This window comes from Danio rerio, chromosome 12, assembly GCF_049306965.1.
Source record: "Danio rerio strain Tuebingen ecotype United States chromosome 12, GRCz12tu, whole genome shotgun sequence".
In the NCBI taxonomy this organism is placed as follows: Eukaryota; Metazoa; Chordata; class Actinopteri; order Cypriniformes; family Danionidae; genus Danio; species Danio rerio.
Window position 1 is genome coordinate 12619795 of NC_133187.1, and position 27517 is coordinate 12647311.

Sequence of the window (27517 nt, forward strand, 5' to 3'; positions counted from 1 at the left end):
TCTGCTACAGAGATCGCGGGAGATGTGTAGCAAAAGTCAGAGCGCGGGAGATTTGTAGTTGTACTGACGAAACTGAGAGGTTGTGAGTGCCGACCTGTGGTTGTAGAGATAAGATGCAATCAAATTTGCCGTGCACACGTGTGTCTGTCACTTTGTATTTGTAAATGACATTTTACAAATACACAACTATTAATCTGCAACTTCCAATTTAAAACACAAGTGTGTGGATTGTTGTGTGTGTGTGCAAATCGCGGGATTCAGCTGTTCACATCAGAGCTGTAAGTGTACATTTCAACCTACACATACAAATATTATTATCACAAGTGCTCACATTTACATTTGCAAGCTCTCGACTTTCGCAACTGAATTACCTTCATACATTACCGCCACCGTCTGGATTGGAGTTTGGATCAGGAGTTACGCATGTGTTTATTATGAAACCAACTTCTGCTTTAAAAAAAAACAGTCAGCACAGGAGCGTGCTATCTCAAAAATAAGCGAATTTTACATAGTTTTTCTCTAGATGACATGTATAATCTATTTATAAATAATATTGTTTTGTTTGCGTCTAAACATTGAGACCATCCACACTAAATATTCTTTTTGTTTTTTTTTTTTTGCTATCGTACCATGAATATTTTCTCAAATTATCATTAAACGTGGAGCTAACAGATTACTAGATAAAATAAGAACTTAATCGGTTGCCATCAGCCGAATCCTTGCCAAAAGCGGCCAGGATATGGTTGACCGGAATCGGGCCAGTGCTTTACAGCCGCATCACAACCGCATGTGCGCGAGCGAGCTGCGGGCCGCACTCGGCCCGGATAACACTCGCCGATGCCGAGTCGGAGCCGGAGGCGCCGGAGGGCAGCCGAGCTCGGGCCGATTACTGCCTGCTATCTGGGAGCTCGGTCTCACTCGTCGCATTCATTTTACCTCAGCAGCTGATTCCTTCTGATTAGATGGTGAACTTGGCATATACGTCATATTTCTGTTTTGTTTCATGTGGCTTTACACAGTCACCTGCCTTTTGGAATTATTTTTCTACAATTAGCATGCACTTGTGCTCACAAACCATTCAAGTTGCATCCATTTGCCAGGTGAGTGAAATTAAATGCTTATACCATCTTCATAAATGTATTTGTTTTATTTAGGATAACTTATTATTTATAATTTTCTTTAGACCTGTAATGCACTCCTTTATCTGACAGATTGATTAGCTGGCTATCCCTACTGGAAAAAATAAATAAATAAAAGCTTAAACCGGCCTAGGAAGGTTGGCTGGTTTTAGAGGAGTTTTGGCCATTTCCAGGCTGGTTTTCAGCCATTTCCTGCCTGGTCTTAGCTGGTCAGGCTGGGAGATGACCAGCTAAAACCAGCTTGGCTAGTCAAGCTGGTTTTAGTTGGCTTTAGCTGGTCATTTTCCAGCCTGACCAGACAGCTAATAAATACTGTATATCTATTAAAATGAGACGTTGACTTGCTTGTGTTCTCCCTTTGACTGAATTGTGTGTTCATCTATTCAAAACTAAAATGTTTCTGCACCCAGTGCAGATAGCTGAGCTGCTGCAGCAGACTCAAGTATCATGGGGGTAGGAAGAAAGAAATAAGAGAGACACACTCTGATACATATGTTGACAGTTTAATACTGTGTATAGAAAACTGATATAGAAACCAGTTAGGTGGTTGCTAGTGGGGGACTAGTTCACCACAGATGTCCGGTCAGAGACAATAAGATGCAATCAATCCATAATTTTTATTTTTTTTTATTTTTTATTCTTTCCACAAAGTTTCCAACAAGTACTGAGCATGCAAGTGCTAACAATCACTTTGGGGTATCCATGTGGGTTGGTGTGTGTTTGGTCTACAACAAATTAGAATAAAAAAAATTAAGGAATCAGAAAAACTTATACAAATAAAGATACTAAAACACTTCCATGTACAATCAACATGAGCATGAGATCACTGCCTGATAAAAGCTCATGGGAGCCTTTTTACACTGTGGCTCTAACTAATGATAAATGAACCTTTATGATAGGAGTAACCTGTGAATGTGTATCACACACCTTTACACACAAATGCAGACGCAGCACTAGCAACACTTCAGCATTCTTTAATGCAAAAATAACTATATCATGAAGGTTTCAAAAATGTACAAATCTGCTTGTACACACACACACACACACACACACATTTTTTTTTGCTCTGTTTTTTTGCTTTATATTCTATTACGTTTTGTGCTACTCTTATTACTTAACTGACCTTCACTAAGCCCTGCCCTCATTAGTAGGCATGGGCTGGTATAAGATTCTGACAGTATAATAAAAATATCACAGTTTCAAGGTAGCACAGTATTGTGATTACTACTCTGAAATATATATATTTTTAAATGTCTGAGTAAAAAAACTTTATAAAAATATATATATATTTTAGAAAAAATATATATTTTAGAAAAAAAATATTTTGGAGCAGTAGAAATGTCAGGCTAAATAATAACAAATAAATTATTGAATGCTGTCTTCATTAGTTTAAAAAAACACAGATTTCTTTACAATTTAAAATGGCATCTTTGACATCTTTATTGCTGGAAAAATTGCTGTCCTAAAAAACAAAAACAAAAAAAGTAATTTTTATTTTTTTACACATACCTAATCAACGGTATTACAGAAAATCTTGGCGGTTTCAAAATCTTGACTTTTCCAAACCGCGGTATACCTTGAAAACGGTTATTGTCCCATGCCTACTCCTTAGTTACTGTTGCTACGCCTGTCAAGCTTTCATGCCTGGCACATCTATTACAATTTGTATGCGCTGGTGTCAGACATTCCCAGGGATATAATTAATCATTTTTGGCGAACAGGTTGCATATCTGAGAAAATCAGACAGAAAAGGACGACAGTATGCATTACAGTGGTATATTCACGACTTAATATGCAACCGCCTCATATGCTGACCATTCAACAGCTTAGTTCATGCACAGCAGGAGAGGTGAAATTTAAAAATAATCGAATAATAACAAATTAAACCATGACTTCTCTTTTTTTTTTTTTGCCAAAAAACCTGATAAACTATTGTTGTGCAATGAAATTTAGTGTTAATAACCGATGAGGAAACAGCCGGCAGTGCTTCTACATAACTCAGAAAGGGGACATTGATGGATTTGTGCCAAATATTAGCATCGTTGACCCATAACAATTTACAGTAGCTATAACTGTCAGTATGTTTGTGTGCTTTTTATACAGTGTCTATTCTAATTTGCAGTTAAATGGAAAAAAAAAAAATAAATGCACATGAAAGTATAAATAGCAGAAGCGAATAAATAGATTTTCACTACCAGCAAATATTAATCAGACACCAAATATAAAAGCAGACACTAACTCAGTATAACATCATCACCAATGACTAAATCTCTAAAAGATGGACGAAAACAAAAGTGAATTGTTGCTCTGACATGGGCATGAGGGTTTTAAATTACTGAAAAACAGCTGCGGGCGAAGTAGATTGATCGCAAGTGCTCAGATCACATCTCGGTTTTGTTCTGTTGATACATAAATTCAAATATTCGTTGCTTGAAACAGATGGAAATATGACTGCTATTAGTATGACTATAAATGCGAGGGCTTAAACGGAGCAGTGCTCTTAATATTTAGCAAAAATTAAATAAAGAAAACAACAACTAGGAAACATAACCTGCTTTGTATTTTTGTAGCAACCAAAGTTTAGACCTTTTTAGGATAGGAGATGTGTGAGTTATTGCCGTCTATCACTAAATGTGTCAAGAATAACAAAAACATAACCAACTTAACTCTGCTCTTTTAGCGCCCCTCACACAGCTTAATCCACACTGGCATTTCTCCCCTAGGGTTTAAGGTTTTGGAAAAGGAATAAAAACTCCACCACCCCGTCCAAACTTTTAGGATACTAGGTATCAGATTTACACAATCCATATGCACAACGATTTGACTTGTCTCGAAAGCTTGACATGCCTCCTGTGCGTAGCTACTGTTGCTAAGCCACGATTAGTGTGTGGCAGTTTTCGGGTGCGGCTTAGCAAAGGGGCAATTTTATTAATGTGTATTCCAATGTTGAGAGCAGTCAGTTAGAAAACATTTTTCTGCAAACTTTAAATGTTATACTGTGTTTTTTTTTAAACTAGGATGTTGCTGGAATCTGTGCAGCCAGTGACTGCTCTGCCAAAACCAGTGCTGTGAGAAAGGATGCTATGGTAGGCCTAGCAGAGACCAGGAGGAGTGTCGTACAGGTAGGGAAAACAAAACAGTTACATACTGTACTTTGGGTTGTAATTAACTCTAAAGTAGAGGTGAACACATGATAATAATGGTAAAAATGTCTACATAGTAAAATTTGAACTTAACTGTACATTAGGTCATACTTATTCATATTTATTCATTAGGTCACCTATAATTTTTCCAAAAGCGCATATTTATTTAAAACAAGAATGAGGCAAAGTCTAGCATAAGCAGTGATCCAAAAAATAAGGGCACTCACAAGCCGCAGAGACCAGCAAGAAGCATGGACACAATGACAGACAGGCGAAAGTGAGGAACAAGTATAATCACACAAAGCCATACAAACATATTACAATTGCAGTTACAGAGTTAAAACGGATGAGAAGATGTAGAATCAGACAGACTTGAGCCCCTTTCACACATACAGACCTTTCCGGAAAATTACCGGCAATTTTCCGGAAAGGTTGTATGTGTGAACAGGTCCTTTTTGAAAATACCGGTAAATTCGTTCTGGCTATTTTCCGGAAAGAGAAGTTGTAACATTACCGGCAATTTGCCGGAATGCTGCTCTGTGTGAACGCAGAAGGAATATTTCCGGAATAAGCGCGTGCAAGTCTAGAACGTGCTGACGTAAGACTTCTGCTTTAGCCAATCACAACAGTCAGACGCATTTACGTCCGCGCGGTTTGTGAGAATAAAAGCCTTTGAATATTTTTCCAGACGCATTTAGCTGCTAGAAGTTAGTCAGATAACGTTTATATGTTCTCCTTAAAGCCAACTGTGCAAATAATCATCGATAAGATGCTTATGATAAGCCGTTGTTTGTTTACCTTCAAGCTTTGCGTGTGCCCATGAAACAGCCTGTGAGCGCCAGCACACGCACATATTATGAACATCTCGACATGCGAATATGATCCAGTGAAAGTTGTTTACAATATTGATCATCAAAAGAGTTTGTAATTTAGTCAAATGTTTACAAATACAAGCGCAGCCGTTTAAAGCTCATTTGTGGTGAATGATGTCAGAATTTACCGGTATTTTGGAATGGATGTGTGAACAGTCTTTTCCGGAAAAATTCCGTAACGTCCTCGCCTGTGTGAACAGCGCTTTTTTGTATATACCGGTAAAGTCGTTCCGTAAATTTTCCGGATATTTACCGGTATCACTGTGTGAAAGGGGCTAATGTCAACACAGAAACAACTAAGCCAACATATAGACAGTGGCTATGAAGAACAACACTGCAGAGAATGGCATATTTATCTGTGAATAAAGCATGCTGAAGTATTGCTACAGGAAATTACTTTTCTCAACTCGGGATGTCTGCTGTACTGTGCATTTAACACGTGACCATATTCATCAATGTAGAAATAGTATAAATAGTAACCTATTCATGAAAACCTAGAAATGTTGGTTGGACCTCATAAAAATAGGCTGTATGTCATCGTATTCATATATAAATCATTTTTGATCAATTTTGAAATGTGTTGCATGTACACAACATATTTGTATATCTTGTAAATTCATACGTAAATTATCCATTGATACGTGTGGAACTTCTGTGATTTGAGATCACAGTTTGTGTTAAGCGCACACAGAAGCTAACTTCAATTAGGCTATATTATAGCTCCAAGCTTCAAGCGTGGCAACGTTGCTTGAGTCTTCTGTGACCCACGACATTTGAATCACATCCAGATAAATTAGCCTAAATCTGAGGTATCAAATTAATCGAAAGCCATGCTGCTTTACAAAACAAATAACTTTATATATCGAAAACACGCATTATTTTACACAACTACGAACACATTTGTGATAACTATTTTATCAGTGATGGAGCATGGGGAGATTCCTGAGTTTGCAATAACTGAAATACAAACACAACAACAGCACTGGTCTGCAAAAGTGTTTCTCTAGCGTGTATCTGCTCAGCAAGCGGCACGGCCACATGCCAAAGCGGGTTGATTTTTACCATTGATAACGCGATGTACTAAAAGTAAACATTCTAAGCACACTGATGTGTTTGTACACTTCAGGGAACAGTCTGTGCTGATCGCCAGGCCCGGATTGGCCAATCAGGAGGACCGGGAGAGTTCCTGGTGGGCAGGTCTGTATTTTGGTCGCGAGGGCCAGTGTTTTTAGCTTCTTGCACTCTCAGCAGTCGCTCTTTTTTTCATTTATTTATTTATTTGACCATAGCCTCACTCTTTATATTCATTATTTTCCCATAGTTCCGCTCATTTATTGTCTCGCAGCCCCATGAGCAAAATGCAGCCTGAAGGTTAATGATAATGTAACTATAATTCAGGCCTCACAAGCATAACAGCGCCATTGTGGTCCAGTGGTCAGCACATTGCGTTACCATGTCGTCGATCCGTGATTGATCCTCACCTGAGTAATTTTTTTTCTTCATTTTTATTGTTAAGACATATAAAACTGTAAGGTTGTTGAACATTTGAAGATCTAAAGCAGCTGTTTTTTTAAAAAAAGACGTGATAGTGTATTTAGAAACTGACTTGGAAATGACCTAATTTTAATTTAGTAAGTCGTGAACTAAGGTGGGCCGGTCTAATGCTTGAAACTCCAGGGCTGAAGAGGAGTCCCACTCCGGCCCTGTTGATCACATCCATGTAATCATTCCTGTCATTATCATTCGTTAAAAAGTACACACACACACACACACACACACACACACACACACACGTATATATAAACATATATATATATTCTTTCATCATTCAGTATTCCTCCACATACCACTAGAAGGAAGCACACATACCACAGTTTGAGAACCACTTTATTAAAGCATATGTTTGTTTGTTGTAAACATTCTTAATAATGACAAAAAATACCAATTTGTGCTTCTCCTGACTTCCCCCATGTTTAGAGTATGGTCCAGAAAAATCTCAGTTTTATTTTCTATGTAGCCCTTCCCTTAGCCCTACGTCGTCAAGCAAGCTAAATGGGACACCACTAGCCCTTCATGTGAACACGCAGAATGAGGGGTAGAGGTAATGGGAAGGGCTACTGTAAGGTGGAGAATAGGGATTAGGGCTCATTCACTTGTCATTTCATTGTTCATTTATTGTTTATGTACAGGCTCAATTTATCAAAAATGGTAAACATTCACACAGATCTGCCTAAAAAAAACTACTAAAAAAGCTAGGTTTCAGGCTAGAAACTGGCAGAAATACATTGACTTGTTTTGGTCATACTCAAGTCATCCTTTGAGTATATTACATTTAATGTATGTTGGTTTATGTTGCATTTCTGGCACTTTGAGCTTGTTATTGACATTATCAAAGTCAAAATGTTGTATTTTTTTCTTTAGAGATATACTATAATCAAGGAAAGAAAGATTACCTCCACTTTAATAAACTGTTTCTGGCTTTTCTGCACATTTAAGACAACCATGTCTGCACAAACTAAAATGGCATCTTCAGAGACACTCCAGGTTATATTTCCTTTGTCTGATGATGGGTTAAAATTGCGCCTGGCACATGGATGCTGAAAAGCATGTTGTTGTTGTTTTTTTCTGCATTTTTTTGTTGTTGTTCCCCAACTGATGAATAGAAAAGCCACTTTGCCTCAGTATGGAGGAGGAGAACAATGAACTGGCCCTCCAAAATTTCATCAACAAATGTGTAAGACTGCAGAAACCCATTTCTGTTGAATTTTCAGTCAGGAATGAAGACCTTTTCAATAAATGGGATGGAAAAAAGGGATTAAAAGTGAACTCTTATACAGTAATGATAATGTCAAAAAAATTTTATTTGTAATTTGTACAAAAAAAATCTTGTTTATTATTAACATTTCTGATTAAGTTTTTAATTATAATCATAAATCTAAGTACATTTTTTGTTGTTATTCAAATATCTTAATTTTTGTTAATGATGCACAGTAACAGTATTGTAGAGTATTAAGGAGGATAATGCACAATCAGTGCTCAACATATATGAGTACACTCCTCACAATCTATATTTTATATTAATATTTTGAACCCTCTACCGTATGGTGTTGCCATATGGTAACATGATATTTATGTTAATTTCCCTGCCACTGTTCCTTTAAGACCAACATTCAAAATTTTTTGTCAAGACCTTTGTTTAGCTAATGATGTGCTTTGGTTAAGTCGCATGACATGCTGTGTTTTACTGTGGAGCAGTTTCTGACAGACTGGCGTTTATTGTGGGTAATTGCTGAATGCAAGTAAAAACGTCAATAAAAGCAAAGGATCAAATTATGTCAGATCCACAAAAAATTCTGAAACATCATATTCACAACTCAAAAAAGTATTTATCAAATTAGTTTTTTTGTAAATTGATCAAACGTATGTGTTGCTAAATGGCAACAATGTCCAATAGTGGTATGTGCAATATTGCCATAGTTTAGCTAGCTAGTCAAGGTCAGCTGTGATCTTTTAAGTTGTAACAAAAACAACATTGATGCTTGTAGTATAATGTTGATTAGTCATGGCATTTGAATTATGAAGAAAATCTAATTTGAATGGCAATACTTTTAAATAGGGGCAACGCAGTGGTGCAGTAGGTAATACTGTTGCCTCACAGCAAGAAGGTTGCTGGTTCGAGCCTCGGCTGGGTTAGTTGGCGTTTCTGTGTGGAGTTTGCATGTTCAAAGACATGCGGTACAGGTGAATTGGGTAGCGTATTGTCCGTAGTGTATGAGTGTGTATAGATGTTTCCCAGGGATGGATTGCGGCTGGAAGGGAATTCGCAGCGTAGAAGATATGCTGAATAAGTTAACGGTTTATTCATCTTGTGGCGACCCCAGATTAATAAAGAGACTAAGCCAAAAAGAAAACAAATGAATGAACTTTTAATTATAAATACAGGGAACAGTGTATTAGTGAGAACCACTATGTTCTATGGTAAGAAGAAAAGGACAAAACTGGCTCTTTCTATTTCTAAATATGCTCTGTGACTAAAATATTATTTTAATGAATTTATCTCTTTAATAAATCTGTTTTTGTTTAAATGCACCAACATATATTGCTTATATTCATTGAGAAATGAATAAAAACATCCATTTTCAAAATGGGATGCATGGTTTAACAAAAAAACATATCATATCCTACTTTGGATGACTAAAAGAATGATACTGAGAGCTATTGTAAATGTCAAATTTTCATTAAATAGCAGCTGAAATTTCTGTTTGTTCTTCATATAAATGGTAAAACACACATTATGTAGAATTATTAAATTATTTATTTGATAATGGCCTCCATTTCATTTTTGTTTGAACCAAGAATCAAAAGATAACAATCTGCATATCAAAGAAAAGCAGCTGCGAGCATTTTGAATGGCTCCCCCCTTTTTTTTTTACATAATTTTGGATACTTTATATGCGTCTTCAGGGAGGTGAATCTAAAATTAATACTATATTTTAAATCTGAATGTATGGATAAAAACTGTAAACTTTCTCTAGCCTTGAGTATGTGGTTTCCAGCAATTGTTGTATAAACAATGTAGTGTACTATCCTATTCCATTGCATTTCTTTGTTGTTCTTTGGAAGAATTTGAATCTTCAGTCTGAGATCCAAAGCAATTCAGGTGGACGTCACTAATGGTTGAGTCTTTCTGTTTGTCATTGTGTGTGAAAATGATTTCGTATGTTGCATTTTTAATAAGAGTTGTGTTTGTGCACTTGATGGCTCTCTGCACTCGGCTCTGCGTGCGTCTGCTTCTCTGAGTATTTAGATCAAAACCTATTCAAGCAACCAACCTCAATCCACAGAACTTCCTCTGGGTTTAAAAGAGGAATCTTGTCCCCTGCTGGGCTGGCTCTAAATATGATCTAACAGTTAACCTGATCTGTCATACAGCTCAAGAGGATGGATATATCTGAGGATGTATTTTTATGAAGGTAATTCAGTTGCGAAAGTCGAGAGCTTGCAAATGTAAATGTGAGCACTTGTGATAATAATATTTGTATGTGTAGGTTGAAATGTACACTTACAGCTCTGATGTGAACAGCTGAATCCCGCGATTTGCACACACACACAACAATCCACACACTTGTGTTTTAAATTGGAAGTTGCAGATTAATAGTTGTGTATTTGTAAAATGTCATTTACAAATACAAAGTGACAGACACACGTGTGCACGGCAAATTTGATTGCATCTTATCTCTACAACCACAGGTCGGCACTCACAACCTCTCAGTTTCGTCAGTACAACTACAAATCTCCCGCGCTCTGACTTTTGCTACACATCTCCCGCGATCTCTGTAGCAGAACTCATCTGTGCACTTGCAAATGCAGAGGCGTGAGCAGCGCGGGGCGGGGGAGGGGCGGGGCAGGTGTAAAGCTGTTTGATTGGCTGATGCCTGACCAATGAACAATGCCAGCAGCCAAGAGGACTGAGGTGCAAAATAATAATTTCCCACAATTATTTCATTATTTAGGGTTTATTTGAACTCTTTTCTGAAGAGATTCTTGTTAAAAATCATTAATTTTGCGGAAATGTACATACCAGTAAAAGAGCAGCAAAGCCAGTTTATTGGCTAGAGCCAGCCAATGAGATGGGGCGTTTCTGTTTGTCAGGACACAGGGCAGCTCACGTTGTTGGAGGCCTCGAGCAATCAGAGGGTAAGTTATGATTTTTAATAATTATCTATATGTTCAATACTGTTAGCTAAGCTAAGGACTGTGCTAGGTGCTTCTCTAGTTTGTTTTTTTATATAAGAAAAAGTTATGAGTTATGTAGGAGTTGCTTTCTATCATGTTATATCGTTCTAAAGATACGATTCAACCCACATGAAATAAGTTGTAATAGTATTTATAGCAAATAATATTACGTTTTTGAACCATACTAACTATAGTAAACTGTATTATACTGTATATACTGTAGTATCTACAACTTTGTTAATGAATGCAACAGTACACTGTAGTATTAACTAGCATGAACTTTAATAAATTAAAGTATATTTACACACACATTAATAGCAATTAAAAATAACACTAGGCGTTTCAGTTTCTCACTGATTATACCGGTTTTTGTTATAATAACCTGCATCATGGCTATCTATCCATCTATCTATTTACATGTTTGTGTACAGTGTGTGCTTTATATCACTTTTTTAATTATGAAAGTTACTAACTATAGGTTATTTCTCAGTTTCCTGTAAGGATGGAGTGACAGGAGAGATCAGCATGTTTCAAGTCGATGAGGAACTTAGAGAAGCTGCATAGCTTGAAAAGGATGTTTTTTATGCTAAAGATGACATGATGATCCAGCTCATCTACAAACACATCAAAATGATTCAGATCATTCAAGAGGAAGCCGACCATTTGTTTTCTCTTTTTACCTGCCAAGATGATTACAGATTTGAACAAAACACACACTCACCAACACACAACTTTTATTTTGATAATTGTTTAATGTAGTATTTTTACACTTTACTGTAAAGTAGGGCTGTCAAACTTAGTTCCTGGAGGGCCGTAACCCTGCACGTTTTTAGTTTCAACCCTGCTTCAACACACTTAAGTGAAAGTTTCAAACAAACCTGAAGGACTCAGTTAGTTTGATCAGGTGTGTTTAATTAGGGTTAGAACTGAACTTTGCAAAGCTGCAGCCCTCCAGGAACTGAGTTTGACACCTGTTCTGTAAGGGAAATGTTTAACATTAATTTGTCAAATAAAATTTACAGTGCAAATAAGTGCAGTGCAAATGTCTAGTTACTTGTATTGAAATATTTCAGGGTTTTTCCTTGTTCATAATGAGATGGAGGTGGTAAATCCAACTTCATCATTACCCATCAAATGTTATCTCCTCTTTAATCCTTTGCTCAAACCTTTACTAATGGTCAGAAAGCAAGCCATTGTGTAAAGCTGGTTGATGCTCGCTGTAATAGAAAGAGATGATGACTGTTCAGCTTATGTTGCTTAACCCTGCAGATGAGATGCTCAAAGTGGACCCTCAGCCGAGCGATGGACACTGTCTCCCTCACCTATTTGCTCTTCCTTTGAACACACATATCATGTTGAAGGATGCAAGTTGTGGACCTAAATCAGATGTAATGGATGTAGATGTATAAATCAGAAAGAAATGAAACTGCTTTAAAATGTATTAGGTTTTACATATAAATATGTGTTCTTAACAGATTTGTTTCAACTTGATATTTGCATAACAAATGACATTAGAATGTTTAGTTTTAAACAGATAGCTATATTTCAATCTTATCAAATTTTAGCTATATATATATATATATATATATATATATATATATATATATATATATATATATATATATATATATATATATATATATATATATATATATACTTCAATTTATTAAAGTTCATGCTAGTTAATACTACAGTGTGCTGTTGCATTCATTAACAAAGTTGTAGATAGTGCAGTATATACAGTATAATACAGTTTATTATAGTTAGTATGGTTCAAAAACGTAATATTATTTACTATAAATACTATTACAACTTATTTCATGTGGGTTGAATCGTATCTTTAGAACGATATAACATGATTGAAAGCAGCTCCTACATAACTCATAACTTTTTCTTATATAAAAAAACAAACTAGAGAAGCACCTAGCACAGTCCTTAGCTTAGCTAACAGTATTGAACATATAGATAATTATTAAAAATCATAACTTACCCTCTGATTGCTCGAGGCCTCCAACAACGTGAGCTGCCCTGTGTCCTGACAAACAGAAACGCCCCATCTCATTGGCTGGCTCTAGCCAATAAACTGGCTTTGCTGCTCTTTTACTGGTATGTACATTTCCGCAAAATTAATGATTTTTAACAAGAATCTCTTCAGAAAAGAGTTCAAATAAACCCTAAATAATGAAATAATCGTGGGAAATTATTATTTTGCACCTCAGTCCTCTTGGCTGCTGGCATTGTTCATTGGTCAGGCATCAGCCAATCAAACAGCTTTACATCTGTCCCGCCCCTCCCCCGCCCCGCGCTGCTCACGCCTCTGCATTTGCAAGTGCACAGATGAGTTCTGCTACAGAGATCGCGGGAGATGTGTAGCAAAAGTCAGAGCGCGGGAGATTTGTAGTTGTACTGACGAAACTGAGAGGTTGTGAGTGCCGACCTGTGGTTGTAGAGATAAGATGCAATCAAATTTGCCGTGCACACATGTGTCTGTCACTTTGTATTTGTAAATGACATTTTACAAATACACAACTATTAATCTGCAACTTCCAATTTAAAACACAAGTGTGTGGATTGTTGTGTGTGTGTGCAAATCGCGGGATTCAGCTGTTCACATCAGAGCTGTAAGTGTACATTTCAACCTACACATACAAATATTATTATCACAAGTGCTCACATTTACATTTGCAAGCTCTCGAGTTACGCAACTGATTTACCTTCATATATTTTCTTTCTGAAGTACTGTAGCGATTTCAAAATTCTCTTTTAGTCTGTATTTGCTGTAAATTGACAGATATGCCAATGCGAATATCTTTAGTTCTCTCACCATAATCACCATCACTCATACTTTACATTGGGGAGTTGAACAGACTTGAAAAAGGATTTTATTAAAAGGAAAAATACCCAAGAGTGAACATGCTGTCAACATTTGCTCATGCGGATTTTTTTGTAATTTGTGAAACTAACTGTCTTTAGTTGAAGGTGCAGTAGGTGATTGTGGTGCTGGTTGAAAGTCTCTTCATAGTAATTATTAAAGTAAATGATCTAAATGTATTCATATGTATTTTCATATTCTGGCAATAGCATAAGACTAGAAAAATGTTCATCCAATTAAAATTTGTCAAGTCGATAATTCACATAATTCAGATAAGTTGCACAAACTGTCAACGAATGTGGATTTGTACAGCTGTGCACCTCTGTTCATTAGATTAGATTAGATTAAGCTGTATTGTCATCGATTGTCAACGAAATGTAGTTCAGGTCTAACCAGCAGTGCAAAAGCTGCAAGTGCAGGATACAGGTTTAAGTTTTAAAGTGCAGTTATAGATAAACTATGGTCATATTTAGAGATGGAAGTACTATCAACATTAAATACAGGTTGTATTAGCTATAAACAGAGATTTACAAAGAGTACAGATTGCTATTAATAATCAGAAGTGTGCAGATAGATAAACAAGATTACAAATGTATATGTACTGTGGGTGTGTACATAATTACAAATGTCCTTGTGCAGAGATTATGTACAGTCCAAACAAGTAAATCAGTGCTGTGTACTGCAATGAATATGTGCAAATCTCAAATGTGCAAATGTTAAACAGTTCAGTGATTGTGAGGAGTATAAGTTAGAGGAGAATGGGGGTGTATTGGGGGGCAAAAGAGTCAGTGAGGGGCAGAGTTCAAGAGGGAGACAGCTCTGGGGAAATAGCTATTTCTCAGTCTTCTGGTTTTTGTCCGGGGGAGCCTGAAGCGTCTGCCGGAAGGCAGGAGTGAAAACAGTTTGTGAGCAGGGTGAGAGGTGTCCTTAAAAGGCCATGAAACCCCCTCGTTTCAGCAGGGTGTTTTCACACCTCTACTTTGGAAAAAGTCAGAAAAGTGGGCGTGTCCAGCTCTGTTTAGGGGGGATTGTCGGAGGAACTAAAGTGGGAGGGTGTGGGAGTGTCTATTTGGGCACGCGCGAGTTTCAGTCAAAATACTCACACACAGGAGAAAGTGATGGTGTTTAACCCATTTGGACATCTATAGTCGAATTATTTGCCAAATTATTAAATGGTTGACTTTAACTGCAGTTTGGCTGTTTCATTCAGGGAATTCATTCATGCCCCTCGCGACAAACGAGATATTTGATTTGAGGATCTGCTCTAAGCATTTTTCATACAATGTTTGATACCGCACGGCGAATGAGAGAAAAAAACCTCAGCATTTTCCGGAAACTTAGATACACACGGCAGGTAGCGTCAGAAAGTCGAGTGTGTTATTCCGGTCACAAAATGCGGTAAAAACCCTACACAAGGTTAAAGTTTGGTTGTGGTCCTAACATGTTTGCACTCGGTGCAATAGTTAACTTAGTTCGATACGAACAAACTGAATAAACAAAGAGCACTGGTCGCTCACTTACCAAATCTGTAGAGACAGGACAATCCCCAGCAACTACTTAGAGCCGCGTCTTTACGAAGAGAATACTACAAGCGAATCTGATCTCAGCGTTTGCAGATGAGAACAGCTCTCAGGTAAACAATAATCCTCCTTAGACACGTAAGTTATTGTTGTCGAGCGTCGCGTACACTGTAATCCACACGTGACTCTGCGCTCTCACAGAGAGAAAATGAAAACGAAACTTAACAACAGCAAACTATAAAAGCAACACTTCACGCTTGTTTTGCCAACACAACGTGGCGTCTATGACGTGTAAACACAGTAATGAATATTAATGAAGTTGCACAATAGAGCGCGCTGATTGGTTTGAACCAAGCCTTACTCATGCATTAATGCATCACACTGTAAGACGTAATAAGACTCACTCTGGCACAGACGCCCAGTCTGCACGCTGGAATACAACGCTATTATGTCATGACCGTGACGCAGCTTCAAAAATTCGTTTCAAACATGAAGTACGAATTTGCTTGAAATAACGCAAAAACAACCAATTTACACTTTTTAGTGAAATATAGGTGTCCTAATAGTGTTTTTAGCAGTGTGGGACACATATACGACTGTCAACAGCTCAAAAAATGTGTTTTGGTGTTTCGTGACCCTTTAAGAATACTGCATACTCGGCGCAGACAGTGTTTCTTCTGGATGCCCTTTATGGCTGGCAGCATGGTCCCTGTGATGCGTTGGGCAGTTTTCGTTACCCGATGCAGTGCCTTATGCTCAGCAATAGAGCAGCTTCCATATCAGACTGTGACACAGTTGGTCAGGATGCTCTCTATTGTGCAGCGGTAGAAGTTCACCAAGACGGCTGATGAAAGTTGGTTCTTCTTAAGTTGCCTTAAGAAGAATAGCAGACAGATCAACTGTATGTGCGTTCATGTGCACAAACAAATGTGACAGCTGTAAAAAAATTCTGAATCAATATTGGAGTTACATTTGCATGCTGGAGAAAGGATGACACCATAGCCCCTTTCACAAATACAAACTTTTCAAGAAAACTACCAGCAATTACCGCCACAACTTAACATTATATGTGGACATTTTGGGATTCTCGGAAGCTATTAAAACAAAAATGTAAAACAGGAAATACGTTAGGGTTATTGTTATTTCTTATATCCCTCAAAATGGTTTATGTGTTTTCATCAAAGTTGTTCACAATACTTATCCATGCACAGAGGTTGTAATGTAATCAAATGTTTACAAATACAAGCGCTGCTGACAAATACAAGGTCGCTAGTTTAAGCCTTGGCTGGGTCAGTTGACATTTCTGTGTGGAGTTTGCATGTTCTCTTCTAGCTTGTGTGGGATTCCCTAGTGTATGTGTGTGAATGAGTGTGTATGGATGTTACCCAGTGATGGGTTGCAGCTGGAAGGACATCCGCTGAGTAAAACATATGCTACATTAGTTGGTGGTTTATTTCGCTGTGGCGACCCCTGATGAGTAAAGGGACTAAGCCAAAAAGAAAATAAATGAATGAGTATAGTCCTTACCTAGCACAATTCAAGCTGCAGTTGAAATGCTGGTTAACAGTACATTAAGTGTGTCACCATTAACCCTTTTGGACTGTTGGGGATGTTTTCCTCCTCTCTGGGGTGATTTTGAGTTTTAATTTTTGCCATAACTTTTCTGTTCCCCTTCGGTTGGGGAACTCCAAATAAATGGATTTGATCTAGAAAATCCACGTATGGGAGGATTCGGTTCGCTTGTTTGAAAAAGTATTGAACAGGCCAATGAATTGGCAGCGTAAGCTTGCTCAGGTGTGCTTCACTGCTAATTATCCCAGCATATAAGCACGCCTGGAGCGAGCAAACACCATCCTTTTCGCTTCAGAGATCCTAAATAAAACAAGTATAAAATATTATAGGACCTACTGTGAAAATTTCTTCTGTTAAACATTATTTGGGAAATATTCATATATATATATATATATATATATATATATATATATATATATATATATATATATATATATATATATATATATATATATATAATTAATTAAAAAATTTTCCCATATCAAGCAGTCTTACTTGGAACTATAGTAAATAGTTAACAAAAAATTAATTTTATATATATATATATATATATATATATATATGTATATATATATATAAGCACTCCAAAGTGGGATCTCCAAGGCTCTCTTTATATCAAGCAGAAAAAAACACGATAATTAAACTCAAAACAAGCCCCTTATATCAAAGGTGAAATGCTACAAGTTTATATTAAAACAGAGCTGTTATGCAGGATTTTCTCACCAGATGAAATGTTTGCTAGAACTGGTAGATCCAAGGCTCTCTTCTCTTTTTTGCAATACAAGAGAATCCACAGTGATGCATCTGTCCAAACCTCAAAAAGTTTATCTTTAGTGTGCGTGTATAAAAAACCTGTCTTGAGCAATCTAAAAATAAGTAAACAAAAACAGCACTTAAATCCATGCCATAGAAACAGTACACTGGATTTATTAAAGGGATATTTCACACAAAAATGAAAAAAAAAAAAGATATATATATATTGTATACAATATATATATATTGTAGCGAGCGATTACTTGCCACGTCGCCCTGGTCGCTAATTTCACCCAGCTGGACCATCATCAAGCCAGGATCGATCACAGCTGGAGCTCATCAAGACGAGAGACATATAAGCCCAACCTACGCCAGGAGAAGATGAGCTTCATTCTTTCTATGACTCCCTGTGCTAATGCTTGTCTCTCTGTCTCTCCATAGCGGACTCCAGCTCGTGACGATCCTCCACCCGACTACTCACTGTCCTTCACCTACTTCCCGGAGCACCAGAGCACCTCACCCTAAAGAAGAGCACCTTTTACATCACATTCACTTTGTAAATAAAGCACCCTCCGGGGACTTGTCTGTAAACTCATCCTGTTGTGCCGCTGTTTTCCCTCTGCCTCGCTACAACTGGTGGAGAATGCGCGCTTTTTCAGAGGGAAAAAAATTCAGCACTTACCAGTAAGAAGAAGTAACCACTGAATTTTCTCTGTTTTTCTTCTGTTTACAGACAGGCATCCGCTCTCTCTCTCACTCACGCTCTCTTACTCGGCTGTCATCCCCTCCTGAGTCATGTCGATCGAAGAGGTAGTACGCCATCTAGCGGAAATCTCAAGAAGACAACAAGTGATAACTGAACAACTCACCGCCAGACAAGATCTTATGGAACAACAGTTCCGCCAAGCGGCCGGTTCCAGCCAGTTTTCTGAGGTGAGCGCCCATAGATTTATCACAAAACTCAGCGACCTGGACGATATTGATGCTTACCTGCACACCTTTGAGGTAATTGCAGAAAGAGAGAGATGGCCGAAGGAAAGTTGGGCGAGGATGTTAGCGCCATTCCTGACTGGAGAAGCTCAAAGAGCTTATTTTGCATTAGAGACACCGAAAAATGACGACTATAAAGCATTGAAAAAGGAGATACTCGCCAGAATGGGACTCTCCAATATAAGCGCAGCACAACAATTTTCTCAGTGGTCATATGATGACAAACAGCCGGTTCGGACCCAAGCAGCCAACTTATCCAGATTGGGAAGATTATGGTTACTGGGAGGAGATCCAACCGCAGTCCAGGTCGCTGAGAAAGTAGTCATTGAAAAGATGATGAGGGCGCTACCCAGACGGCTCCGCACACTTACCAGCATGAGGAACCCCGACTCGCTGGCCGCTTTGGTGGAGGCGGTGGAGCTGGCGGAAGCTCACGTGGCCCGGGAGACTGGGGAGAGAGCGGCTCTGCCACCCCGGAGGGTAAATGCGCCATGGCGACCGGTGGAGGGCACAGCACGACCAGGCAGCAGACCGGCGGTCCCCAGCCCAGTCGACGAGCCGATGCCCACAGAGCCAACAACACTCTCGGCCCCGGCCTGGACGGCAGGGTGCGTGGTACACCGCAACGTCCCTCCCGAAGCTCCCACCCAAAAAGTATGTTTAGACGGGAAAACGCAGACGGCCACACTGGATACAGGAAGTGCAATAACACTGGTCCACCCAAACACATTAAAATACCATCAAGAAGGGAAAGGTCAAATCCCGATTACATGCATACACGGTGATACCCGCCACGTACCCGCCCAAAGAGTCACCATAGCGACAAAGTCGGGAAGCTGGCGCATCGAAGTAGGAGTGGTCCCAGATCTTCCAGTACCCCTCCTTCTGGGCAGAGACTGGCCGGGGTTCGATGATCTTCTCACCCACCATCAGGCTCGATCGGCTCGGGCAAAGAAGAACAGCAAGGGACGGGCTCCACGGGACCGCCAACCAGCGCTGATGGCCACCGAGAGCGACAGAGGGGGTGAGTCATCATCGGCTAACCTGTACTATGATCTTTTCCAACAGATTACCGCAGGTGGCGATTTCGGAAGAGCACAGCGTGAAGACGAAACGTTGAAGCACTGCTGGCCACAAGTCCGGATCATAGACGGTAACGAACGGTTTCCCAGCCCTCACCCCCTCCCACATTTTATTGTGCAAAATGGTCTGCTGTACTGTGTTGCAGAGAGGCGGGGGGAAACGAAGACGCTATTCGTCGTCCCGAGGACCAAAAGGGAGACTGTTCTAGAACTGGCACATACTCACCCGATGGCAGGACATCTTGGAGCAGCCAACACGATCAAGAGGATCAGAGATCGTTTCCACTGGCCCGGGTTGGATGGAGAAGTCAAGAGGTATTGTCAGGCATGCGACATCTGCCAAAGAACGTCTCCCCAACGACCACCCCCCAGCCCTCTGATACCATTACCCATCATTGAGGTGCCCTTCAACCGCATTGGCATGGACTTGATAGGGCCTTTGCCGAAGTCGGCCCGGGGACATGAACACATCCTTGTCATCCTCGATTACGCCACCAGATATCCAGAAGCGATCCCTCTGAGAAAAGCCACGTCATCGGCAATCGCTAAGGAGCTGTTTTTATTATGCAGCCGGGTAGGAATACCAGCAGAGATACTGACCGACCAGGGCACCCCATTCATGTCCCGGTTGATGGCAGACCTCTGCCGCCTCCTTAAGGTAAAGCAAATAAAAACCTCTGTTTATCATCCGCAGACTGATGGCTTGGTGGAGCGCTTCAATAAGACGCTGAAGCAGATGCTTCGCAGGGTGGTGGCAGAGGATGGGCGCGACTGGGACCTCATGATCCCGTACGTGCTTTTCGGGATCAGAGAAGTTCCCCAAGGATCTACAGGTTTTACACCTTTTGAATTGCTGTTCGGCCGCCAACCACGAGGGCTATTGGACGTGGCTCGTCAAGCTTGGGAGCAAGAGCCAGCCTCACAACGGTCAGTGATTGAGCACGTACGGGACATGAGAGGACGTATAGAGAAAGTCATGCCCATCGTCAAGCAACATCTGACCGAAGCCCAGCGCGCCCAACAGCGATTATATAACCGGCCCGCCCAACCCAGAGAGTTTCACCCAGGGGACAAGGTAATGATCCTAATACCTACCACCACCTCGAAGTTTTTGGCATCCTGGAAGGGGCCATATACAGTGGTAGAAAGGGTAGGGCCGTTAAACTATCGAGTCCGTCAGCCGGGACGAAGAAGAGAAGAACAACTTTACCATATCAACTTAATGAAGAAATGGGTTGCAGCTCCAGGTAATCTAGTTGCCTTCTCAGAAGAAACTTCTCCCGTTGTCCATATAGGTGAGCAACTCTCACCGAATCAGAAGGCGGAGCTGCAAGCCTTGGTCGGTCAGTTCGAGGATGTGTTCTCAGAGAAACCGGGCCGAACCACCATCATCCAGCACGACATCATCACCCCACCTGGCACCATCGTCCGGCAGAGGCCTTATCGAGTACCAGAAGCTCGCCGGCTGGCTATCAACGAGGAGATCCAAAAGATGAGGAAATTGGGAATCATCGAACCATCTCGTAGCCCGTGGTCCAGCCCCATAGTGATGGTCCCCAAACCCGACAGCACCCTCCGCTTCTGCAATGACTTCAGGAAGCTGAACGAAATTTCCAAATTCGACGGGTACCCCATGCCTCGGGTGGACGAGCTGCTGGATCGGCTGGGTGGAGCCCGATTCATATCCACGATCGACCTCACCAAAGGCTACTGGCAACTACCACTAAGTGAAAGCGCCAAGGAGAAAACCGCCTTCTCCACTCCCGGTGGGCACTGGCAATACCGGGTTCTTCCCTTCGGGCTCCACGGGGCTCCAGCAACATTCCAGCGTATGATGGACATCCTGCTGAGACCCCACCAGCCGTATGCAGCAGCATACCTCGACGACCTAATCGTCCACTCCGAGTCATGGGAAGAACATCTATCCCGGTTGCGGAGGGTGCTCCTTGATCTTCGTAGGGCTGGGCTCACAGCTAATCCCAAGAAATGCCACCTGGGTCTAGCAGAAGCCAAATACCTCGGTTTCCACATCGGTAGAGGTCTCATACAGCCACAACAGAACAAGATCAGAGCACTACAAGAAACTCCACAACCCACCACAAAGACCCAGGTACGTGCATTTCTGGGGTTAGCGGGCTACTATAGATGTTTCATTCCCAATTTCTCATCCATAGCCAGCCCTTTGACAGACCTGACCAGAAAGGGGCAGCCAGAGAGGATACAATGGAGCAGAGAAGCAGATGGCGCGTTTCAAGCCCTGAAGACTGCACTAACATCCTCACCGGTACTGCACGCACCTGACTTTGGCTGCCCCTTCATTCTTCAGACAGACGCTTCCGACTCGGGCCTGGGCGCGGTCCTCTCCCAGGTCCACGGCGATGAAGAACACCCCATCATGTACGTGAGTCGGAAGCTTACCCCTGCAGAGACCCGGTACGCCACGGTAGAGAAAGAGGCCCTGGCGATCAAGTGGGCAATCCTGGAGCTCAGGTATTATTTACTTGGCAGAAGATTCACCCTGGTGACCGAACACGCTCCACTACAATGGATGTCAACAGCGAAAAATAACAACGCTCGAGTCACCAGATGGTTCCTGTCGCTCCAGGATTATAACTTCACTGTTCAACATCGAGCCGGGGCCTCCCACGGAAACGCAGACGGGCTCTCAAGGCTATGGTCAGGATGGGCAGGTCTGTCAAAACATTCTACCCCCCCTCTCAATACTCTACCTTTCCTCCGCAGGACACCCAGGACCAGGACGACGCTAAGGGGGGGAATGTAGCGAGCGATTACTTGCCACGTTGCCCTGGTCGCTAATTTCACCCAGCTGGACCATCATCAAGCCAGGATCGATCACAGCTGGAGCTCATCAAGACGAGAGACATATAAGCCCAACCTACGCCAGGAGAAGATGAGCTTCATTCTTTCTATGACTCCCTGTGCTAATGCTTGTCTCTCTGTCTCTCCATAGCGGACTCCAGCTCGTGACGATCCTCCACCCGACTACTCACTGTCCTTCACCTACTTCCCGGAGCACCAGAGCACCTCACCCTAAAGAAGAGCACCTTTTACATCACATTCACTTTGTAAATAAAGCACCCTCCGGGGACTTGTCTGTAAACTCATCCTGTTGTGCCGCTGTTTTCCCTCTGCCTCGCTACAATATATATATATATATATATATATATATATATATATATATATATATATATATATATATATATATAGGTGAAGCACCCATACACTCAGTCACACTCATACACTACGGCCTATTTAGTTTATTAATTTTACCTATACTGCATGTTTAGACTGTGAGGGACATGCAAACTCTACACAGCAATGCCAACTGACCCAGCTCCAGGACATGATAGATTCGCCTCTGCTGCTAAATGAGTGTATGGGTGTTTCATCGATTTTTGGGTGTATTCATCATTTACTCACCCTCAAGTTGTTGATTAATTTTCTTATTTCGTGTCACCACAAATGATAACTTGATGGACAAAGAAAATCATCCCCCATATACCAAATGATGTTTGCTCCCACCTTAAAACCGAAGTTTTAAATAGTTAATTTGCATATGTATTCCGGACCAAACAAGAACAAAAATCAAGTACTTACCCAGTTTAGCACCGGAGAATAGATAACTGGAAGGCTGCAAGTGGTCATCTCCAGGGGTACCCTTAACAGATAGAGAGAGAAATAAAATATGAAAATGTGCAGTTTTAGCTGCTTATTGCTTAAGTGTGTATCTGTGCATTTTTACATCATGTAAATATTACAAAATACAAAGCTGTTTTTTTCTCACCTATCTCAGCAAGATTATCAAGGAGGTCTAAAGCTTGCTCTGTCCAGAGCAACTTACAATGAACAAACAAACAAAAAATAATAAACCACAAATGAACATGAGCTGACTGACAACATTTATTAGTTCAGTGGTCACAGCATTACTAAAATCTCACCTGAATTGAAAACTGGGCAAGGACAATGTATGTTTAAGGGCTTTGTAATATTATTTAGTTGCACATATTACTACTATTATTATACAAAGCTAACAGATGTTACAATTCTTATATATATATATATATATATATATATATATATATATATATATATATATATATATATATATATATATATATATATATATATTACTTTTAAGGCTTATATTTAACTGCTGTATGACATGTATACCTGATTAAACATTTCTGTTAGCATCAAACATTATCAGGGTGTGGTTTCATCCCTGTAGGTTAGTATAAGATGTAGGAAAAAATCTATTTTCAGGGCCTTTAATATAGTACACACAAACAGTAATAACAACATTTAACTTTCAATAGTTAATAATCAAGTACCTCGAAATGGATAATGAATCCTCTTCTGAGAAAAGATGATATAGCAAGCTTTTCTTGTCTAGGTTCAAGGTTGACTTCTTCTTGACTAAGTTACAGTGTACAGAAAGAGACGTTGCGATCCATTCAGCACCCTCTAACGGCGAATCATATCCAATAATATAAGGCTCCGATTCCTGAATAAAATGTAGCATATTTATGTGTCTATATCAGCATTTAGATGTTCAGTATAGTTTCCTAGCGAAAGGACAGTGTTTTTTAAGACAAAAGCCTAACGTTACCTTAACCAAGACTGCACGCGACTCGGTTTGATGTCTCCGCCGGGTCCTAAAGGTAAAAATATATAGATCATATATATCATCATAAATAGATATATAGATCAGCTATGAAGCGCGAGCGCTGTATCATCAATAATTAAAAGTCCAGGTGAAACGGATATAAAAAAACACGACATGGAGAGGCAATTTGATTAAAAAAATAACATTAACTTACTGTGTTAGAGCTTACATAAACTTTAGAGCGCAAAACCATCATCACGTACGCAAATTAATACAGCTGTCCTGCATCAGTTCAATCAGTTGACTGTTAAAATTCAAACATTTTTAACCCAACTGCTTGAGTTATTAAATAAATAACCCAATAAAGGTTTAAAATAACCTAACAAAGCACCAAATATTTTTAACTCAACCTTTGGGTTAAATAAATAACCCAACGTTTTTTAGAGTGTAGGAATAACAAAATGGAGGCAGTCACCCTCCACACTGAAAGTTTTGTCCCTGTCATCTCTGCTTTGGGTTGGTAGATGAAAGGTTTGCAGGCTGCAGTCTTGCATCCCATTTTAGATCTAAGACAGTTTAACTAGAGTCTGAAGACTTACAAGCTGAAACTAATCACTGTAAAGGCTATATCTTTTTAAACAGCCCATGGACTTCTTTGTTGATAGAACACAAAGATGCAAAACCCCATATATTCATCCTGCGTGTTCACAAAAGTAATGGACACTTCTTTTGTGTCACCCAGACTACAGGGCATGAGAGTACATAGATTACTGGCTAAAATTAGCTCCGTCTGAGAGCATGGTAGTTCTGCATCGAGATGCTCTCCTAACCCCCATAAAGGTGCTGGGGTTAAGACTAAATGCAAAGAAAAGGGTCCTTTTCCAAACTCAAGAGAGCCACTCGCCAATAATGACGGCTCGACTTTTCCCATGAACCCATTAAGTCGATCCTGGTAGCCACTAGGCCAGGTCTAAAGCAGTTCCAGAGTCTTCTGGGTCTGATGGCAGCAGCATCTATAATGATCCCATTTATACAAGACACATGCAGTGTTGCCTTAGGACCAAGGTATTTTTCAGAAGGGAAACTCTTTTTGCATGATCAGGGTGTTTTGTAAGTGACTGTGAGCCCTAGACATGTGCAAGAAGCCCTGATTCCTAGGTTGAGTGCTGGATGTTCCTTGTCAAGGGAAAACAAACCAGTGAAAAACACCATGTGGGACAGACCTTAGTGGATCCTCCACCCAGAACCTATAGATAAACCATCATGTCTCATAGCATATCAAATGACTGGAAATGTTGATGGTGCTTAAAGGTTTGAATTTTGATGTTGTCGCGCGTGTACTGAAGAGCGGTGTTATCGCGCGCGTTCTGATCAGCTGGGTTGTCGCGCGCAAACTGTAAAGCGGGGGAGGTGGGGGGGGATGGACTGAGCGCGCGTACTCAAGAGCGGTGTTGTCGTGCGCCTACTGAAGGCCGGGACGGAGGGTGTGTCGCATCGCGGGGGCACTTTTGATAATTTCGGAAGGGCACTTTTTATCCAAAACTAAAAAGGGCATGTGCACTGCACAGGTTGAGCCCTATGTGTGCACGTGCCTGATCTCGAGGTATGGCCCATTGTCCAAACTATGGTCTTGATGTCATGGCATAGATGTGGCCACAGTAATGTCTGCACAGATTTCCTCTGATCGTTATGCTCCTGTGAGTTCTAGAGAGGGTCTACCAGGAAGGGGTACATCTGATAGCAGTTTCCCTGAAATGGCAGACTCAAGTATGGTTCTTAGACATGGAGTCTCTCCAAGACAGTCCTCCTATCTTCCAGTCAGGAGGGACCTTTTGTCTCTGGTAGGGGGTGCAATTTAGTGCCATTGGCCAGATCTGCAGAAGCTATAGTGTGGGCTCTGAGGGGCGATAGTGGCTATCTAATGAACTAGATCCCAACCATACTTCAGTCTAGGGCTCCCACCATGAGGAAATAAATATGGTCCACTGGCCACTAAGTTCAGTGCTGGAGTTCACTGCTAGGTTGATCCCCTTTACTATGAAGGTGTACATGGAGGCATTATCAGCCTTCTACTAATAGGGCATCTTTAGAGAAGAGCCTGCTAGTATGTTGTTTCCTTCTCTTTTAAGAGGTTTGGAGATCTTCGGGCCTTGTCAGTTTCTCCTTTTTTGCTCTGTTTGCAGATGTCCTCCTAAAGAAGATCTGTGAAACAGTTGGGATTGGTCTACCATGCACACCTTTGTCAAGTTTCCTGGTTCCTGAGCTAAAGCCCACCTGGAATACTATAAAATAAGTTTTAATCAATTATTTATTTTAATTCCACATAACATTTAAATAAAGTACACATTGCAAGTGATAAATAAGTCATGTGTATTTATATAGTGCATTTACCATGTATGGCTATACGCTTCACAATCATGAGGGTGGGGTCTCCCAACACCACCAATATTGTGCAGCATCCACATGAATGATGTGACGGCAGCCACACGACAACAGTGCCAGTGTGCTCGCTATAGGTGAAGTGGAAAACCTTGATGGAGCCAATTTGTTCTGGGGTTGATTCTGTGAGTAATGAGTGATGAGTAAGGGCTGATGGAGAGAATTTGGCCAGAACACCATCTTTACAAGAAATGCCATGGCATTTTTAATGACCGCAGAGAGTCGAGACCTCGTTTTAACGTCTCATCCGAAAGACAGCACTTACTGACAGTATAGTGTCCCCTTCACTTTACTGGGGCATTGGGACTCACAGAACGCAGGTTAAGTGCCCCCTGCTTGCCTCACTAACACCACTTCCAACAGCAACCTAGTTTCCCTATGGGCTGCTGTGTGATATGGCTGTGGCAGTATGCTACTGTAGAAGTATGCTATATAAATACATTTTAACAAATACTACTGATTACTATTTTTTGAACATTAATGTCAATGGCTTTCATCTGTCAAAATCCTGTTTATGCTTTAGATTGTTCATTAGAGAAGTTATGCACTAATTACAAGGTCTAGAACAGCATTCTGAATCTGTCCTGAAATGCACTGGTACCCATTAATGGGCTCTTTGAATTTGTGCCGAGCAATATTAGTGGGGACCTGTAGCTTTTGTTATACCGTAATGAATATGTGCTGTACAGAGAAAGACAGTTTCCCCTCTGCAGGAGCTTTACTCTCAACCACTGCAGTAGCGTCTGCCAAGAAAGCAGAAGAGAGCGGGTGA

The 27517-nt window shown here is 40.4% G+C and overlaps 1 protein-coding gene across 1 annotated transcript; it reads left to right on the top strand.

The window, feature by feature from the left end:
* LOC141376829 (uncharacterized) lies at positions 1 to 27517 on the top strand. The gene is made up of 7 exons (XM_073918590.1): positions 1 to 278; positions 4157 to 4261; positions 6281 to 6351; positions 18049 to 18163; positions 18341 to 20926; positions 22106 to 22369; positions 27435 to 27517. Exons 5-7 carry the CDS (start codon positions 18403 to 18405, stop codon positions 27515 to 27517), a joined length of 2871 nt encoding a protein of 956 aa, XP_073774691.1. The 5' UTR covers positions 1 to 278; positions 4157 to 4261; positions 6281 to 6351; positions 18049 to 18163; positions 18341 to 18402.

Coding starts and splice junctions, on each gene's coding strand:
- LOC141376829 (XM_073918590.1), top strand. CDS start 18,403: ATGTCGATCGAAGAGGTAGTACGCCATCTAGCGGAAATCTCAAGAAGA. Junction 20,927..22,105: donor GAAATGGGTTGCAGCTCCAG/GTAATCTAGTTG, acceptor TTACCCCTGCAG/AGACCCGGTACGCCACGGTA. Junction 22,370..27,434: donor GCTATGGTCAGGATGGGCAG/GTCTGTCAAAAC, acceptor TGTGCTGTACAG/AGAAAGACAGTTTCCCCTCT.